The sequence below is a fragment of the Myodes glareolus genome, chromosome 1 (genome assembly GCF_982192425.1).
Source record: "Myodes glareolus chromosome 1, mMyoGla1.1, whole genome shotgun sequence".
Classification (NCBI taxonomy): Eukaryota; Metazoa; Chordata; class Mammalia; order Rodentia; family Cricetidae; genus Myodes; species Myodes glareolus.
The window spans coordinates 28177236-28196343 of NC_142026.1; the positions used below are offsets into that span (position 1 = coordinate 28177236).

At 53.0% G+C, this 19108-nt stretch overlaps 1 protein-coding gene and 1 long non-coding RNA gene across 4 annotated transcripts; one reads left to right on the forward strand and one right to left on the reverse strand.

Moving 5' to 3' along the window:
* Positions 1-4785: 4785 nt before the first annotated feature.
* LOC148123273 (uncharacterized) lies at positions 4786-10822 on the reverse strand. 3 transcript variants are annotated; one of them, XR_015737626.1, is made up of 4 exons: positions 10724-10822; positions 7559-7684; positions 6842-7007; positions 4786-5896 (listed from the first exon to the last, which is right to left on the reverse strand). It is a non-coding gene; the product is annotated as an uncharacterized LOC148123273 (long non-coding RNA). The 3 variants fall into 3 exon arrangements; XR_015737625.1 differs by having other exon boundaries at positions 8316-10822; XR_015737624.1 differs by having other exon boundaries at positions 7559-10822.
* A 224-nt stretch (positions 10823-11046) lies between these two features.
* B3gnt7 (UDP-GlcNAc:betaGal beta-1,3-N-acetylglucosaminyltransferase 7) lies at positions 11047-14901 on the forward strand. The gene is made up of 2 exons (XM_048428911.3): positions 11047-11160; positions 12614-14901. Exons 1-2 carry the CDS (start codon positions 11150-11152, stop codon positions 13794-13796), a joined length of 1194 nt encoding a protein of 397 aa, XP_048284868.3. The 5' UTR covers positions 11047-11149; the 3' UTR covers positions 13797-14901.
* The last annotated feature ends 4207 nt before the right edge of the window (positions 14902-19108 follow it).

Below are 19108 nucleotides of genomic sequence, written 5' to 3' on the forward strand. Positions count from 1 at the left end.
CTGGGTCACAACCCCAGCCCCACGTTGCATCTTAAGAGACCCTAAGGAAGAGAAGAAAACTAGTTGGGCCTTAGGATCGCACAAGTAGGTCAGGGGCAGGCTGCAGATTCCAGAGGGAGCCCTGGTAGAGAGGGTGGGAATCTCCAAGGGAGACTTGAGGGGTCCTAAAGTTCTGATCTCCTGCCACCTAGTGAAAAGTCACCCCCTCTCCCTATCTCTTTCCCCCTCCTTTATTTCTTCCCCTACCTCTCCCCTCCAATTTTCCTTCTTCAGATTTATTTAATTTTTAACTATAAGTATATGTGTAAGAACGTGCATATTAATACAGGTGCCTTTGGTGGCCAGAAAAGGGTGTCAGGTCCCCTGGAGCTGGAATTACAAGTGGTTGTGAGCTTCCTGACATGGGTACTGGGAACCAAATTCTGATCCTCTGGTGTAACAAAATGTACTCTCAGCAGCTGAACTGTCTTTCCAGTCCCCACCCTCAATTTCCCTTTCAAAAATAAGGTCACACGTAGAACAGGTTGGCTTCAAACTCACTTCCTTGAGCTCCAAATCCTCTTGCCTCCGCTTTCTAAATACTGGGATCCCAGGCATGTGCTACTATAGCTCTCACCCTCCCATCCCCCCTCCACCCCTTTCCATCCTAGCTGTTTGCAAGTTGACTTTGGCTCTCTTCTGTGAGCCTTAGCTCACATCCTCTCCTGGGGTCTTCCTGGCTTCTCCTGTGGCCTTGCAAAGGTCTAGGATTCTGCACATAGTGAACCGTAGTCTTTTGTGTTCTGATGTCTGTCTTCCCCTTACACGCGGTTCCTTGTGTCTTAACCAAGCCACCACAGAATATTCACAGACATTTTTAATACCTCCCTCCTGGTGACCTCAGGTTTGGTGGGGAGGAAAGAGGGTTCATACTGGCAAGGAAGGTGTAGATATGGACTGCCTGGCAAAGATTACTCATACCTTTGAAGACTCAAAGGTCCTGAAGAGATTTTTGCTGTCCCCACCCGGTCTGCCAGGACAAGCTGTTTGAAACAAGGGAGGAGACGGGTCACAGTAACACCATCATTCTTAAATCTTGAGTGGCGGTTGCTCAAATCACAGATGACCAGTTCCTGGCTCCTGAGACCAAACCAGGAGAGAGGGACGCTCCATCCCCGGGGCAATGTCAACTTCTTTAAGCTATGTTGATCACAAGAGGCGACTTAAAGCAGAACAAGTCTTTGGACACCTTTCTTCCTTTTGAGACAGCACCCAACCCTGGTTGTAATCTTAACCGCTCAACAGACTATCTGCTCTGGATTTTATGTGGTTGAAATCAAAGCGTTGACTATCTGTGCTCTTTCTGGTCTGGGAAAGACCCTGTTCCAGGCTTTTCAGAGTGAGAGCAGGCTCTGGTTCCTTGAGGCTGTTGGATGGGGATTCCTGGGCCATTGTAGGTGTCATCAGAAGTCACCCTTGGCTCCTCATGGTCACTCTGGTCTCTTGGGTCTGTACTATGTTCAGGCAAGAGAGGAACTGGGGCCCTTACCCACTCTGGTCTCTCTGGCTGTCTTTCTATTCTTGAGACAGTTGTGTCTCAGGGCTCATGTACCTAGATTACCAGGGTATCTCCCAATTCAAGGGCCAAGATCTTTCGTTTTGTTTTTCAAGACAGGGTTTCTCTGTGTATATCTCTGGCTGACCTGGAACACAGACCGGGCTGGCCTCGAACTCACAGAGATCCGCCTGCCTCTGCCTCCCTGAGTGTGTGCACCACCACCACCCAGCTGGCCCATGATCTTTTTATTTTTAAAAAATTTGTGCATGTGCTTGCTAGCATGTCTGGTGCCCATAGGTGCCAGAAGAGAGTGTCGATCCTTGGAACTGGAATTCCAGACTATTGGGGTCCACTATGATTGCTGGGAGCCAAACCCAGGTCCTCTTCAAGAGTATTCAGTGCTCTTAACTGCTGAGCCATCTCTCTAACCCCAAGGTTCGTGAACTTAATAAAGCCCTTTTGCCAGTGACCTAATGTAGTCACAAATTCTAGGGACAAGGTGAACTTCTTGAAGCTAAGGGCCTTTGCTTGTCACCACAGGGCCTCTGGCCCGGTTCTCACCCTTCTTCCTCAACTTGTTTCTGTGTTGTCTCATTCTGTCCCCTGCAGCCAACAGCCAGGAAGATAAGACACCTTTTTCCAGGATATTCAGTTACATACTCAGTGGGTAAAGGTACTCGCTGCCAAGACAGCCTGAGTTCAATCCCAGAACCCACAAGGTGAAAGGAGAGAATGAATTCCTTCTGGTTGACCTATGACCTCCATAGGCATTCCGTAGTATGTATATACACACAAATAAATATTAAAAAAAAATACGAGTTGCATTTATCTGAGACCAGTCTACTTTGAACATCCAAGACCCTGGCTGGGTCCAAAATTCTGAGCATGCATATTCTGGGCAGGAAAGGTAGAAATGTTGGACAAGACCCAGCTCTGGCCAGACCCGGAAGCCAAGGAGTCAGCTCTGTTAGGTCCAAAACCCGTAACCAAGGTTTGGGGTCTTCATCATAAGGTGCCACCTCTTCTCCAGATCGATGAGAGGGTTCTCTTTCACTTCGCTTAATTCTTTCAGATGAGATCATTCCAGATTATTGTCCCAGGGTGCAGCTGTACTATTGCCCTTTACCTAAGCCTCACTGCATCCCTCAATAAAATGAAAATAATAATAATAATAATAAAAAAATTGTGCCTGGCCTGCCTAGTTAGAGCAGACAGGAGGAAATGTATGGAGAGGATTCTGTGTGTGTGTGTGTGTGTGTGTGTGTGTGTACCTGAAAGGCATGCATCTCTGGTACCTCAGCTCTCCAACCCCTCATCTCTCTGGCTAGCAGGGCCATGGGCACAGATATCTGGCAGACTAGCATGGGAGCAGGCCTGTCCAGAATGCACCTGGCCAAGCTCTAGTCTGAAAAGGCAGCCATTCAAGGTTGGCTTGGCCAGGCGCCGGCTGATGAGAGACAGGGAGCCCTGTGCTCTGGAGGGAAGGAGACCCATGTGGCCTCAGTGTGGAGCTGAGCTGTCAGCCTGGGAGGGTAGCAGGCTGACTGGGAGGGGGAGGTGTCTCAGAAGGAAGACTGAGCTAGTGTTTGAGGCCTAGGGGCTGAAAGGCTGCTGTGTGTCCCATGCTAACTGCCTGGCAGGCAGGGATGTGACTCATTAGTGGCCAGGGGAGAGTGCAGTCTGGGTTCAGCTGTCCTGGATAGGGGGCCCACTGCCCACCCAGTGTGAATTCATGCCAGTATAAGTTGGGATGGGTATGATGGTGCCAGGGCTCTTAGGACTCCTTGCAGTATCCACGTCCTATCCCCTTCAGACTATAGCTATGGCAAGACTGTCCCTCATCCCTGGCAGTGGCCCGTGCTGGCGTTCATCCCCTGCCCCCATCCCATGTTTAGCTTCCTGGGTTCTATACACCAGGAAGGGCTATCCCTAGTCTTAGCTGTTCCCACTATGATAAAACAGACGGCAGGAGTGACAGACAGCTTGTTAAGGTGATGAGAACCCCTCGAGAGGACATTTGAAGTGGATTTGTTTGTTTGTTTGTTTGTTTGTGTTTGTTTTTGTTTTTTGAGACAAAGCTTCTCTGTGTAGTCCTGGCTGTCCTGTAACTGGCTATGTAGCCCTGGCTGGCCTCGAACTCACAAAGATCCGCCTGCCTCTGCCTTCAGAGTGTTGGCCACCACTGCTTGGCTTGAAGTGGGTTTTTTAAAGGCAATCAGGAGTTCACACAATGTAGAAGGATGCAATACATTTGAGATTTGAGAAGAAGGAAGTCAGGGTCTTGGAGAACCAGAGGAAGACAGGTTTGCTGGAGTGATAACTGGGTAACGGAAGCTATTAAAGGTTTGTGAGTAGTGCCAGGGGTCCTGGAATGGGCACAGACTTGAGGACTGGAGGTGATAAAACAGACTGCACTGGGATACAGAAGGGGCCTGCTGGGTCCTGAGCCTATTCCCAAGGGCCTGCCAGGCAGGGTTTCACTGGTAAAAAAAGCAGCCAGCCATGGGCAGGTGTATACTCATGTGTAAGTTACTGGATGTGTTAAGTATCTCAGAACTTAGAGTATGCGTGTCCACGAGTGTTCTGTGTGTCTATGAATGTTACTATATTCATATTTCGTACATATAAATGCCTGGATATACGTGCTCACCGTCTGGGTCATTTGTCCATCTGTGTGGTTTTATCCACATCACTGTGGGAGCGTGCATTTGTGTATCTGCCTGTGTGAGAATGTTTGTGTGTACATTTGTGTATCTGCCTGTGTGAGAGAGAATGTTTCCTCCTACCGAAAGGAGCTGGGGTACAGCCTCAGGACACTGGCAATACCAGGAACCAACCAGGAAACAGCTCTTCCTCAGGTTTTATTCTGCCTTGCTGCTCTGGATCCTGAGTTGTATCCTCTGAGTGACAGCCACCCCATACTTTCAAAGCCATGGGTAACCTCGGCTGCCCCCAGACTAGCTTATTTGTGCTTGAGCACAAAAAGGAATCGGAAAGCTGGCCAGCCCCAGAGGTGTTGTGTCCACCCTCCACTGGCTAGCCCAGGGCTCCTCCCCACCCCAGAAAGAGGTGTCTAGATAACTTGAAGGAGTTGCCCACACAGCACCGCCCCTTCCTCCTTCCTCCTGGGCTCTGCATCAGAGCAGCTGGTCTTATATCCGAGCTAGAGCCTTGGCATAAGTGGCAAACCTCCGAGGTGTCGAGTGAACCTCCCGAGCAGAGTTGTTAAGAATGGTAGACTCACAGCAGAGGTGGCTCACACCTTTAATCCCAGTACTCAGGAGCCAGTGGCAGGCAGATCTCTGCATTTCAGGCCAGCCTGGTCTACAGAGGGAGTTCCAGGATGCCAGAGCTACATAGAGAAACCTTGTCTGGGGGTGGGAAGGATGGTAGACTCCTTCGAAGGATGTATCCTTCCCAGCTGTTCCTGGGGGCTGCTATCCATAGAAGGAGAATTATGACCCAGGTCATAATAACCCTGGAATCTGGTCATTGGTCTAGGGTGGGGCAGATGACACAGAGAGACCAGTGAAAGTCCCTCCCTGAGATTTTGTATGTGGATCTAGGGTAGATGGGAGTTGAGGTGAGGTGATAAATGCCCAAGGACATTCTGAAGCCTGCCTCCATCCATCTTGTGAAAGGACAGGGCGGCTATACAGTGTTGGTGGTATTTCTATGATATGGGCTAACAAGTCCCTTTTGCTTAAGCGACTTGGAGTCAGGTTACTATCACTGAAAGTCGGAAGTCCTGGACTATGTCTTGCCTGAGCCACATGCTGGGATGCCACAGATACCTCACCTGACCCCTAACATCCCTCGTAGTCCCTCGGCTTCCTCGGTTTCCACCCAGATGTCTTACTCCCAGTGTCTGTTCTTCTCAAGCTTCTAAACCTGCCTCTGCTTTCTGTACCATCATCTGCTCATGAGAAACTGGAGCTTCCTCGGCTATCTGGCCCCAATTTCCTCCACAGCTACTTCCCTGTTCTGTCTCCTCCCCAGGACCTCATGAAGATGTGTCCCTCTTCAGGCCCTTCTCACAGCTGACCAACAGGGCTCCCGAGCGCTCCAGGCTGCCCCACATCAGAGCTGCCTGGGAAACTCAAGAGGTGCTTTCTCCACGGCTTCCCAGACAGCTCTGCTCACTCTGGCCTTGGGATCAGCGCTGTGAAGCCCTATCTGTGACTCAGCACCACCACCTCCTCGATTGTTGAGACTTAGCTCCACGAGTATGGGGCAATCAAAGGTCATTTGGGTTTTCTGGAATGGGGACAGGTTGCCTGACTTCCTCCATTTCTGGTTCATTCCCTCGTGATCTGCATTTCGTTGGAGTCCAGTCTTCTCCGGTGTCCTGAGCGTGCTCTGTCAGAAACATAGAGGACCATGACTGACCCTTTCTACGAATGTCAGAAGTTACTGAATAACAACCTCACGACGGGCAGAAGTACCACTGCCGGCATTCATCAGCCAGCCCCACTTTCCTCCATCGCCGGATCAGCCAGCCCCACTTTCCTCCATCGCCAGATCAGCCAGCCCCACTTTCCTCCATCGCCGTGGCTGAGGAAAGCACAAATCCTCTTGTTCCAATCTTAATTACCAGCATTGACACTGTGTGTGTGTGTGTGTGTGTGTGTGTGTGTGTGTGTGTGTGTGTGTGTATGGGTGTGGTTGTAAGTTAGAGAACAGCCACTAAGGCTAAGGAGAGCCCAGCAAGCCTGCATCCCTCCAACTCACCTCCACCCCCTCCTTTAAGTCAGAGGTCAAGAAAGAGCAAAGACTGAAGGGGGAGGAGGGGAGGAGGCACGGAGTGGGGCTTCGGAGCAGAGGGTGTCAGCCATTTAAATCTAGTTGGAACTCTTGAAAGTCAGAGCTCTGAAGGAGTTTCCAAGTGGCCTGAGCCAGAAGCTGATAAGGACACAAAGGGACCTGGGGTGGGGGTGGAGGGGTGAGATGAAGCACCAGGCTGGAGAGATAACCCTGGGGCGGGGGGGGGGGGGGGGGGGGGGGGGGGGGGGAGAGAATACTACTGAATGCTACCACCCCAGAGCCAGGCTGCCAGTCAGAGTGGAGCTGGGCCTCAGGAGTGAGGGTCAGGACCAGTCCAGAAGGATGGACAGATGGACAGCAGATCCAGATGGACAGACAGACAGACAGCAGTTCGGGTAGGCTGTGTCAATAGCGGGGAGCCAGCCGAGCTGAAGCCCCCAAAATGACACATTAGGGGTCAGGTGACAGGTCAGTGGGAATAGCATGGCAGTGTTAGGGGCCCACCTCTTTATGGGGACTAGAGGATGGTGTGTTCCTTACGTTCTTGGGCTTCGTTTTCCTGCTATGAATATGTCCATGTCCTCGCATGGTCCCAATTCACTTTGATGAGTGCTCATGACAACATCCTTTCCACTTTTAGGAAGACGTGATTTATCAGTCTGTATCTCATGGACAGAAGCATTGGAACTCAACATGGAATCAAAACCTGCTTGTAAAATGATGTCAAAAATCAGGACAAGGCACAGCCTAAAAAATGCTGCTATAAAACACTATGGAGCCATGGGGCGGGGCACAGCCTGCTGTCGACATCCTGACTGAAGGAACTCCCAAGAGTTCAACTAGACTCTTAGATGGAAGCCACGCCATGCTCCGAAGACTCTCCCTGCTCTCTCCGGCTTTCCTTCTCCTCCCATCTTACTCCTCACTCCTGCTGGGGCCCCTGACTTACAGAAAAGACCTAGGTGGCAAGATGGCTCCACACTGTACCAAGCCTGGCAACCTCATGAAAGAAGGAGAGAACTAACTCTGAAGGTTGTGCTCTGACTACAAACACACAATCACACACATACATACATGTACACACACATGTAATCACACACATAACACACATATACATATACACATAAACGCATATGTATACATGCACATGCACACACTATACATATATATGTATGTTTAAAATCAGGAATCAAAGGGGAACCATCCTTCAAGAAGACGTGTTCCTAAGTATTTCCTCAGCTCCAGACCATACCTCACCTTCTCAGGGCAGCTAGTCTCTGGGGGACCCCAGTTGGGGTACTCTTCCACTGCTGACTTGATGGGCATCTCTGGGGTCTCTCTGGCCCCTTCAGCACTACCCTGTACCGTGTTCGGTTCTCAGGCCTATGAGGACCAGAAGTTTCATTCTCATCAGAAATCAAGTCTCAACCCCAGATTTATCCACGGCAAACTTCTAGAACAAAACACAAAGCAGGCATCCTACCATGGCTCTGAGCATGGAGAAACTCCTGTCAAGGTCAGGAAAACAGTCGTGGCAATTCTCAAGGTCACCCTGACCAACAGCTAGCCCTAAAGTCACAGAGGACTCATTCCAGAAAGACGCAGCCAGGCTGGTGCTCCACGGAGCTGGTCTGGCATAGAGGAGCTGTACCGCACTTCTTGACCTTCAGCAACCCGCTTTCTACCAACAAATGACCTCTGACCCTCCAGCCCTGACCCTTTGGCCCCCAGCTGTGAGGGTAGACAGTTGACTCTGAAATGCCAGCCGGGGCTACTCCCAGAGTATAACACTAACTGAAACTAACTCACAACGCCCTTCACTGGCTTTTGACTGAGCTAAAATTACGGCAGCTGGCTTGGCTTATGAACCCTTTGGCCACAGCCACCACCAGCTCCAAGTCTCTGCCCTTGGTGGCTTCTCCCCAGGGTGCCCAGGGCTCCTTGCTTTTTGCTCTTTCTAACTCCCCAGTTCTTTCTAACTCAGGGCAGCCCCCACATCACCCCGCAACAATACCTTCCCAGTATGCCCTCTGGTGGGTCAGTGTCTCCCCGCAGCATCTGAAGTCTGCAGACCCAACAGGGAAGGAGGAGCCTGACAGGAAGAGGGGAAAAGGGAGCTGGGGGAGAAGCGAGTTATCAAAAGAATAAATAGGGAAGGCGAAAGGGATGTTTCTTAGTGTCCTTCTATGTCCTGGCTCACTGAGCCCCCCCTTCTGGGGCAGCAAGAGAAAGGTATATCGAGTTTAGGGATGTAAGGACTCCATTCAATCCCTTCTTCCACCCACATCAACACCTCCTGTGACTGCCGGCTCCCCCCCATTATGCAGCGGCAGAGTCCACCTGCAGTCTGGCTCTGCCCAGCCACTCCAGCTGTTCGGAGACAATCTGTAGCCGGCTGCTATGCCGTCATGACTGGACAGGTGGAGGGGGCCAGACGAAGTGAGCCCAACAGGGGAGTCACTGTGCTTCTGAGTAGAGATGGACCCATGGGGTTCACAGAGAGCAGAATGAGGTGACAGGGGAACGTGACCGGGCCTGGCCAGGCACACACACATGCACATGCACACGTACACACACCCACACCCACGGGCTTGGGTACTTAACTGTCATTCATTTCCCCATTCTGAATTCATCCCAGGCTTCTCTGACGAGCTGTCTCAATTGACCAGATATAACTGGAAAACACCAGGTTGGCCTTGCACGCCCCCCCCCCCTGGTTACCGCTTCCACGTTCCCCTGTGGTCTCAGGAACCCCTGGGGTAGGTCAAACTAGTGTGATTATGATATCAAAAGCAGTCCACCTGTCCTAAGCTTCTACGTGTCGGGGACACTGATGCGTCTGTTTCCCCTGCGTCATCTCGCATAACTCTGCACTGGCAGGAAATTGAGGTCTCAAAAGGATAAGCCACCCGCCCCCCTAGTAGCGGCCAGGAAGTGCAGAGACTGACCCAACACCCAACCCTCTGGCACTCAGATCTGAATTCACAAGCCCTTACCAGAAACACCTGTGTCCACCTTCACCTAGCACCTGGAGAAAACTCCACACTGGGGAGGGAGGTCAGCGAGAGGTCAAATGGGCTAGGCTGTTCTTCAGCAGGGCCCCTTGTGAAGAGCCAAGACAGAGAGCACAGGCTCTTCCTCAAAGCCACGCATATAGCAAGGGTGAGGAGAGAGAACCCCAAAGCCTGGGCAGTGCCAGGTGTGTTGGCACATATCTGTAACCCCATCGTTCGCGAGGCTGAGCAAAAATGACCTGCAGTTCAAGGCCAGCCTGGACTGGGTGCCAAGACCCTGACTCAAAACTAACAAAACACAACACCCTGGGTGGTGGGATAACACGGGGATAGGTAGCCAGTGCCAAGCCAGGATGATGAGAACCGGCGACCTGGGACCAGAAGACTGCAGTGACTCCTAGGGGCAGGCAGACAGGCCAGTGAGACTTAGGCTTCAGACCAGGGCTTCTTGGGAACTTCAAGAGGGCACTGTCCCAGAATTCTGCACAGAAATTCTGGCCAGAAGGCCCTTCATCCTTTCTGACTAGAGCTTACAACATTCCAGAAAATTCCACCGTATGTTTAAGCACATCTCCTAGCCAAGGATTACTAAGGGAAGGTCAAAAAGAATCTTCACCCTTGGGACTCACTGGAGCTCTCTAGTCTCTCTTGTATTCCCTGGGGAAGGGGGACGCTCAGAAAAGTGGTTCCCCATTCCTGCAGTGTGAAAGAAGGCCGGAGGTAGTACTCAAGGACCACCTCCTGAGCCAGGCAGACCTCCTGGGTTTGCATATTTATCCATAGAGTTAGTTCTCTCCAGCCTGCAGAGCCGATTACATCATCACCCCAGAGCCTGGGCCAAGACGCCCCCTCCCTCCGCTACTGTGACTGGGTGTCACCCACTCCCAAGAGAAAATGGTGAGCACACAGCAGATTAATAAAGGCCTGGAAACAAAAAAAAGAAGAAAAAAAAGTATGTGAGGGGGGACATTAAGTGAAAGATTTGTTGGCAATACAATAAAGGAGGTTTTTGTTTGTTTTGAGACAGTCTGACTGGGGAGCCCTGGCTGCCTGGAATTCACCATGTAGACCAGAGCGGCCTCAAACTCACAGAGATCCACCTGCTGGGATTAAAAGCATGTGCGAACACTCTAGTAAAAGATTGGAGTTTTTGCAGAAGCAAATGGGCTTTCTATAGGGGGGGTTGGGGGGCCGCGGGTAATGGAGAAAGAGTGGGGGACCCAGCGCCTTCCTAGGTGATCTAGGCAGGCTAGGGTCTGAGACGGGAAACCCAGCTTCCTCCTAACATCATCTCCTCTTGAGATGGCCGACAGGCCTAAGCGAGCCTGGGAAGAAGAAAGTCGACAGGGCAGAGAGAAGGAAGCAGGAGGGAAAACAGCCCTTATCTGCCTCCCTCGACTCTACACACCCAGAACTACTCCAGAAGGAAGCCGCAAGGCCGCTAGGCGCCCGGTGGGCGTGAAGGTGGGCGGCGTCCAGCGTCCCCACGTGTCCTGGAGAGGAGAGGCCGGAGACTCGTGAAGGGCCCGCGGGGAAGTCACCGCCTCAGGATGTCGGCGATCCTCAAGGTTTCTGAGATTCCGTCTCTTCCCTTCGCGATCCTGCGGGGCGTGCCTCTGAAGTGACCTGGGCTGAGCGTAGTCCCTGTCCCCACGGTGAGCCGGGGCGCGAAGGGTTAACGTACCTGGGCCGCCCCCCACCCTGCGGCCCCGCCTCCAGCCGGGAAAAGAAAGTCTCAACGGGGGCGCGGCCCGGCCCGGTCCAGCCGTCTCCAGCCGCGGCGCTCAGAGCTGTGATCCGTGCGCTCCGCTCAGCCACCCTGGACCGGGCCGCCATGTCTATGTGGTGAGTCGGGGTCCATGTGGGGCGCAGGGCACCTCCGGGGTTCTCCTTCTCCCAGGACCGCAGACCGCAAGGGATGCACGCTGGAAGTCGTGGGGCAGACCTCAGTTGCCCGGGGCAGCGCGGGTGGCGGGAGATGCGGAGCGGGACGCGGCGCCGGAGCGGCAGGTGGGATGTGGGAGATGCGGGGCGCACGCTCGGCTCCCCGGCCACGGCTAGTGCAGCCGGTATGCAAGGTCTCGAGGCCCCGGGATCCCATCAAGAGTTGCCCCGGAGACTCCTCCAGTCGTTCTTCCCTCCTGCGGCCTCTCCTCCGGACGTCTTAAGCCCTCTCCCTACCCGGCTTTGCTCTTACGTAGGGGGCTGGTGCGTGCCTGCAAGCAAGGGGCCTCGCTACCGCCGTCCGGGACTGGTCCTTACTCGGACTCCGGAGTTGGTAATTCTTTAGAACCCCGAGGGCTGGAGTACTGGGTCCGGGATCCTCTGCTCTGGTTCCCAGAAGGGTTCAACCTTGGGTCTCACCACCCAGCAGAGTATCTCAATTGAATTCTTTCTCCATCCAACCTGGTGGCCAGGAAGTCTTGGATCCTTTAGAAAAAATCTCGCAGTATGGAGGTGGGGGGCTTAATCTTCACTCACCCTGCGCCCCCGCGGGAGTAAAACCCGGGGGGAGGGGGTATCTCTACCTGCTTCTTGACTCCCTGGCTTTTGTACCTCCTGCCATGGAGGTGAGAACCATCTTCCTGCTGCTCCAGCCCTGGAATGTTCTTTCCTCCAGTGTGAGCTAAGGAGGGAAGTTCTAGGAGAACAGAGCCAGGCCTCTGAAAAAGATGTGGTGGGGTTACCTGGGCAGGGAGGGTCCCTGGGGAATGGGTTTCCTTCCCAGGGATGAAGGGCTGGGCACTTCATTGCTCCTTGTGGGATATTTAGATGGGGGTAATAATGGCCATAGGAGTGGCTCATTTCTGTTGAATCGGCTGTGTTGGGGGATACTAAGCCAGAACCCACACTCAGCTGCGCTCCACAAGGGAACTCCCCAAAAGCTGCAATGAAGGCGCTTGCACTGACTTTTCCCATTTATGTTGTCTGGTTCAAAGTGATCTGCTGTCCACACACCTAGGTCTGAACTAGAAGTGAAAACCGGGGCATAGGCAGAGGTTTCTCTTCCTGGTAAAGTGATAGCATTTCCCTTAGTGCAAGCCTGGTACTTTATCTTGTGTCCTGTCCCATTTTGAGTGCGAAACAAGTATCTTAGAGGAGTTAAATAAACCCCTTCCCAAAGTCCTTGACTTTGGAACCCCGGTAGTTGTTTCTCAGTGCTTCTTGAGTTGGGAAGTTATCATGAGGAAGGAATCAGAATCCTCTGACCTTCCACGAAGTGGAGTCCGCGGGCCCATCTGTGGCCACCTAATCCTCTGGAGTGCCAGCTCACCCTCTTCTCTACTGCTCCCCCTAGGAAGAAAACCCTCTACAGGAGTGTGTGCCTGGCTCTGGCCCTCCTTGTGGCAATCACTGTATTCCAGCGCAGTGTGACCCCTGGCCAATTTCTTGAGGATCCTCTACCACCCACACTGGAGCCACCCAAAACTGGAAATGGGGTCAATTCCAACAGCTTCTGGAAGAGCTCAAAGGATATAGCAGCTCCCTCCCCCATAGCCCCCCGGGGACCCCAAACCTGGGATGTGATTAGCACTAACTGTTCTGCCAATGACAACCTGACCCATCAGCCCTGGTTCCAGAGTCTCGAGCCACATTTCCGGCAGTTTCTAGCCTATCGCCACTGCCGCTTTTTCCCCATGTTGCTGAACCACCCGGAGAAGTGCAGAGGCGATGTCTACCTGTTGGTGGTCATCAAGTCTGTCATCACGCAGCACGACCGCCGGGAGGTCATCCGCCGGACCTGGGGCCAGGAGTCAGAGTCAGCAGGTCCGGGCAGGGGTGCCGTGCGTACCCTCTTCCTGCTGGGCACAGCCTCCAAGCAAGAGGAGCGGACCCACTATCAGCAGCTGCTGGCCTATGAGGACCGTCTCTATGGCGACATTTTACAGTGGGACTTCCTTGACAGCTTCTTCAACCTGACCCTCAAGGAGATCCACTTCCTTAAGTGGCTTGACATTTACTGTCCCCATGTCCCCTTCGTCTTCAAAGGGGACGACGACGTCTTCGTCAACCCCACCAACCTGCTCGAGTTTCTATCTGACCGCCAGCCCCGGGAAAACCTGTTTGTAGGGGACGTCCTGAAGCATGCACGGCCCATCCGCAGAAAAGAAAACAAATATTTCATCCCCACCATCATGTACAGCAAGGCCACGTACCCACCCTATGCCGGCGGAGGGGGTTTCCTCATGTCCGGCGTTCTGGCTCGGCATCTCCACCAGGCCTGTGACGCGGTGGAGCTCTTCCCGATTGATGACGTCTTCCTGGGCATGTGCCTGGAGGTGCTGGGGGTGCAGCCGACCGGCCACGAGGGCTTCAAGACCTTTGGCATCTCTCGGGTCCGAAGCAGCCGGATGAACAGGGAGCCCTGCTTCTACCGCGCCATGATTGTGGTGCACAAGCTGCTGCCTCCCGAGCTGCTGGCCATGTGGGACCTGGTGCACAGTAATCTCACCTGTTCCCTCAAGTTCCAGGTGCTCTGATCCGGCTGGGCCGCCAGCACATTTGCCCTCAAGTCCTTGGGGGGGGGGTCCTGGGGCTGGAGCTACAGTCCATGGCATAGTCCCCGTGTGGGAGAGGTGAAGGGTCTGGGCCTTCTGTGCCCCTGGGTGTGGTGTGGTACAGAGAGCCAGAGAGGAACTTCCAGAAATTCCCAGAAAAGTGAGGACCAGGAACAGCTGGAACTTCCTTGACCAAAGGTCATCTGAGGACCTGGATCTCTCCTAGCCTAGGCCTATAGCCTGGCCCCTCTATCCTGGTAGGAGACCCTGGTGGCCTCTGCAGGAACATTTGCTCAGGTACCTGCCTTAGGCCTGGCCCCCATGGGTCTGTGGCTGCCTCTTGTCGTCACAGGGAAGTCTCATCCTGTGAAGTGCCTCGGCTCCCTGAGGGCCGGGCCTCATCTGTGGGAGCGTGACCCTGTGCTGGTCCACAGGTGTCCCCTGGCCCACACCCCTGGGTGTCCCCATAGGCTTTCAGCACAGCCCCAGGCTTGCCTGGAATCTGCTCCAGAGCCATGACTCCTGGCTCTGTCTTCTCCTGTCCGGAAGCCTGCCTGACTGGCCACTCTGACTACCTCAGCACGCCTCTAAACCTCAGTGTGGGCTCCAGCCCCACCCTCCACCCTGACACGGGGCAAAAGAGCAGTGCTCCTGACCCCCCAAGGCACAGTGATACCTGACCAGAGCCCAAGCCAGGTCTCACCCTTGCACCTCACCGATACTGACTTCCTGGCCAGAAACTGGCCTGTTTGGCCCTAGACGTTGACATTCTTCTATTACTGTGAAGTTGTATTTATGGGGAATTGGAAGGATATCACTCCAGGGCTTGGGAGGTGGTAGACCCCCCCCCCCCCATCTCTCTCTCTACACTCCCCTTCAGCAGCCTCCTTCACCACCTACACCTTTACCATTTACCCCTTGTCTTTCTGTCCCACTCTGAGCTCCCCCCACTGACGCCCCTACTTGTCTGGGGCCTACACAGATTACTTTCCCTGTGAAAGATTGCCACCTCCCACCGCGGACTGAGGTTACCTGGAAAAGATGGAGGCATCGTTAGTTTCTCAATAAAACTGGACTGGTTGCTGAAGGTGTCTGAGCTAGTTGGTTCCTTGGTCTTGGCTAGTAGGTGTTTAAGGGAGGGGGTGTGCTAATGAGGGAAGCCTGCGCTCTTCAGGTGACCACATGGATGGCTGAGGCCTTGGTCTAGGTTTAGATTTGCCAAGGTCAAGGCAAGAGCCCAGGCCCTCGGCTAGTGTTCTAGTGACCTTAGGCAGGGTAAGCAGCGTTTAGTAGGCTTCCTGATGTCCTGTGCAGTCAGCCTGGAGGCATTGAGACTGCCGCTTGCAGGACCTTTGCCCAAGCTGCTGCTTCCAGAGGAGGAAGGGCAGCTACTTCCAGGACAGGATAGTAGTGAGCAAGCCAACTGTGTCCAGCTCAGGGAGAGCCACCATAGGCCCAGCTACCCAGATCCAAGTCTTAGGGACAACGAGGACAGGGCTGCTACCATTCCCCCCTAGCAAAGGTCTTCCCACGCCTCCCTTTGTCAACTGAAAAAAAAAAAAAAAACAAAACAAAAAACAGATGTGCAGAGCTCATTGCAAAGTGCATACCCTGGTTCCCAGAAGTTAAGAACTTTGAGATTGCAAACACTACAGGACCCTTTTGTGGAACCAGGGCCTGCAGGAGGCCCACCTCTTTCAAAGGTCACAGACACACACTGCCCCCAGAACAGCAGCCGAGAGACAATGGGAGACAGAAGTGCCAGGTGGAGGCCTAGGGGTTATGTATGTAGCCACCTCTAAGGACCAGGCAGAGGCATGGTTCAATCAAAGGGCAAGGGAGGGAGGTGGATGGTTGTTTATTCAGCTAGGTGCCAAGCAGGCCTGAATCTCCAGCCTTGAGGGTTTTAGGAAAATGTCTGGAGTTGACTCTGAGAATGGGGCAAAGGAGAACAGTAGTTCTGAGGCCCCTGCACATTGGCTTACTTTGTCCCGGGTCCTGTGAACTGGGAACACTTAAGTGCAAGTAGCCCCCCTCCCCCACCGTGGATCTTGAGTGTTTCTGAGCCTTGCTCAACCTCAGACAGAGAATGAGGCTTTGCTTCCGGCTAGGCTCCCTCACTTGGGCCCAGGGCTGGGCAGGCAGGTGGAGGGGGGAGCATTTGCAGAGCCAGAAGGAAGGCCTAGGAACCCATAAGGGGGGTGGGGAGGGATGCTCACGTTCCCCAACCTCCAGCACTAACACTCTCACTGAGCCTTGTATCTGTGGTCGACTGGAATTTGGAGGAGGCTCTGCTGGTAGATAAGGAAGAAGTGCCCTGCTGAGTTTGTTAGCCAATCCCCATTCTAGGGTCCAAAAGTGATAGAGCAGACCCAGGGCTACACAGGCAAGACTGCTTAGACATCCACCACAGCTCCAACCAAGAGCAGGTTAGGCCAGTGGGGCGGGACAGAATGGAGCAACTTTTATGAGAAAACCCCTCCATCAGTTCCCATCCTGTTTATCTTATAGAAGGAGGGATTCAGAACCAGAACAGGGATTGTCCAGTCTTGACTGGTCAGTGTCCAGTCCTCCAGGCAAGAGTAAGAGATTTTAGAAAGAATCCGGTCCCAACTGGTCAGGGGCCGAGCAGAGGCTCCTGCAGTTCACTGATTAGCTCTGCCTCTCAGAGACAGGGTATTCTCTGGAGACTGCCTTTACCCTACATCTGAGAGAATGAATGGCTGTGTTTCTTAGCTATGTGTAGCCCCTGGGTCGCTGTTTGAATCTGCGGAGAGGACCAACCAAACAGGATACTCCCGGCAGCCGCATCTGGGTGTCTCTCTCAGGGCCCCATCTGTCTCTGTCTCGTTAGCGTGTTCTCCACAGGCTCTGAACTATAAAACACATCAAATGGATGAAGGTCCAAATCCCGCTACACCAAACCGGATAGAAATATAGACGTTCAGAATGCCCAGCCTCCTGCAGCCCCTTCAGCCATTCTGCTCAGTTGCCCTTGACTTTTTTTTTCAGTTTGCCTAGTAAGTCTCCATCCAGGTTGCCTCTAAAGACACCTTTATTGCTGGCCACTTGGGAAACAGGCATAAAGATAAAGGTTATTCTGGAAGACTCGGGCCTTTTCACTAAACTCTTGTTTTCCTAGCCGAGAGGCATGACCCATCACCAAAGTTGCGTAACAAAAGACAAGAAAAGTCTTACAGGTTTAATTAAAGGTTCCTTCCCCAGAAAGCCTCAAGTACCTCAGGCTGGATTTGAACTCCCCAGGATTAGCCACTTCCCAATGGCTGGGGTCGCGGGTGTAAAGTAGGGACTGATGGAGGCGATGTGGCAATCAAGGGAATCAGGCACCTCCTGAAGCAGAATTGTCTTTAATCAGAGCAGCTGGAGGGCTACAGTCTCTTCCGGAGGGAGACTGGATGTGGGTGGCCTGGGGGTCTTGAGGTTTTATGGGATGTGAAAAGGTGAGAATTGGGATGGAGGAGGGCAGTTTCTCCCCATCCCCACCCCCCACCCCCCACCCCCCACAAGTGGTGGGTACCAGCCTGTTGGCCTGTGGCTTTCCTTACCAGAAGCTTCCACGGGTGTTAATCAACTCTCCTGTCCAAGTTTCTCAGCCCCCCTGAGGCTTTTAGATAATTATCCCTTTAACAGGCCCATGATTACCATGCCAAGTTTGTCCGGTGCTGAGGACTGAACCCAGGACTTCCTGCAAGCCCTCTACCGACTGAGCTGCGGGGAGGCCAAGCAAGGTCCAGCTCAGACTCCTCCTAACCTATGTGGTTAGCACTGCTAGTCCCAGGCACAGGTTAGGACCTTCTGTGGTGAGCTCCCCCCCCCGAAACAGAAGGGAACAGAGTGACATTTCTAACTTTTATGGTTTACTTCAGGGGAAGAGGGCTCTACCTTCCATGTCCTTTAGTTCAGCGTGACAAAGGACCAGTGTTTACGATCTTTTTCTGGGTGGACGTTAGTAATAACAGTTATGGAGCCCCCGTCAATATGCCTGTTGCTGGGAATATTTGGCATGTATAAGTTATATGCCTTTGACTTTAGTAAATAGGTTTACATTTCTATATAAATTCTTTTATATACCCTTGTCGGGCATCCAAGTGCCCTCCCAATTTTCCTTGGCAAAGTCGATTCCAGCTGTTCGCCATCGCTCCACACAGGGGCGCTGCTGAGCGGGACCTGCGCGGTACGGGAGCTTCTCAGGCCACACGGGCTACAGCGAAGCCTACGCTTCAGGCATTAAAGTATCCATCTCTTTCACACTTATCGCAATCATCCTCCGTCAAAGAGCAGTTGGATGTTGAGAACCTGGTCAAGGAGTTTCTGGACTCCTTCATAGCAACCTTCAGGCTTTTGATGGCAGTAGATTTTAGCCAGTCCCCAGACTGATTTGGGACAGCAATAGGTGGTGTGTTGAGGGGAAGGGTTTCCTTACCAAGGACAGAAGGCCTCAACAGCAAAAAGTTCCTGTCCTCAGCTAACAGCTCTGTATTCAAAGGGAACTTGAAAGGGGGCAAAAGGCCGCCCCACGGTAGCCCAGAGCCGGGCTGCCTCCTCGGGGCATATTTGCATAACTAAAGGAGACCACTTAAGGAATCCTACCCTTTACAAAGGAAACCTGTTCCTAGGTGTAGTACCGGGGAGTAGGGAGAAGCTTCTGGAATTCCGTTCAACACTATGTTGAAAGGAAGAAATGGAGGTTTCAGAAGAATCCCACAGCTATTGTGTGACAGGGATTGCCTGGAACCCTATGCTCCCAACCCCCGCTCCAAATCATCCCCCCCAACATTCGTCCCCGCCATTTTCCTCACAGATTCTCAGTGGTAAATGTGCTTGCTTCTGTGTGCAAGCCTACAGATTACCAAACCCTGTTATGTCCAATGAGTGATGACTCTGGGGAATCTCAGAAGCACAGACTCTGATGGGGGAGGGGAATCAGATAACTACTTAAATATCCTGATGCTTTTCTGTTCCCGTGAAGCCCTGGCCCAGCCTGAAATGTCTGCACCAAGCCACATTTACTGTCCGGAGCCTCTTTCCACGATTAAAAAAAGAGAAGAATTGCTGTTACGTTTGTTTATTTATGGGACGGGGCGTGCGTGTGCCGCGTGTGGGTGCGGAGATCGGAGGACAGCTTGCGGCAGCATGTTCTCGCCTTCCAGTGGGTGGGATCTGGGGACAGGACTCCCGTGTCAGGCTTGGTGGCAAGCACCTTCCCGTGCTCTGTCATCTGGCTGGCCCCATTTTCTAAGCTGATGACTGTGCAGACTGCCCAGTGTGGGGAG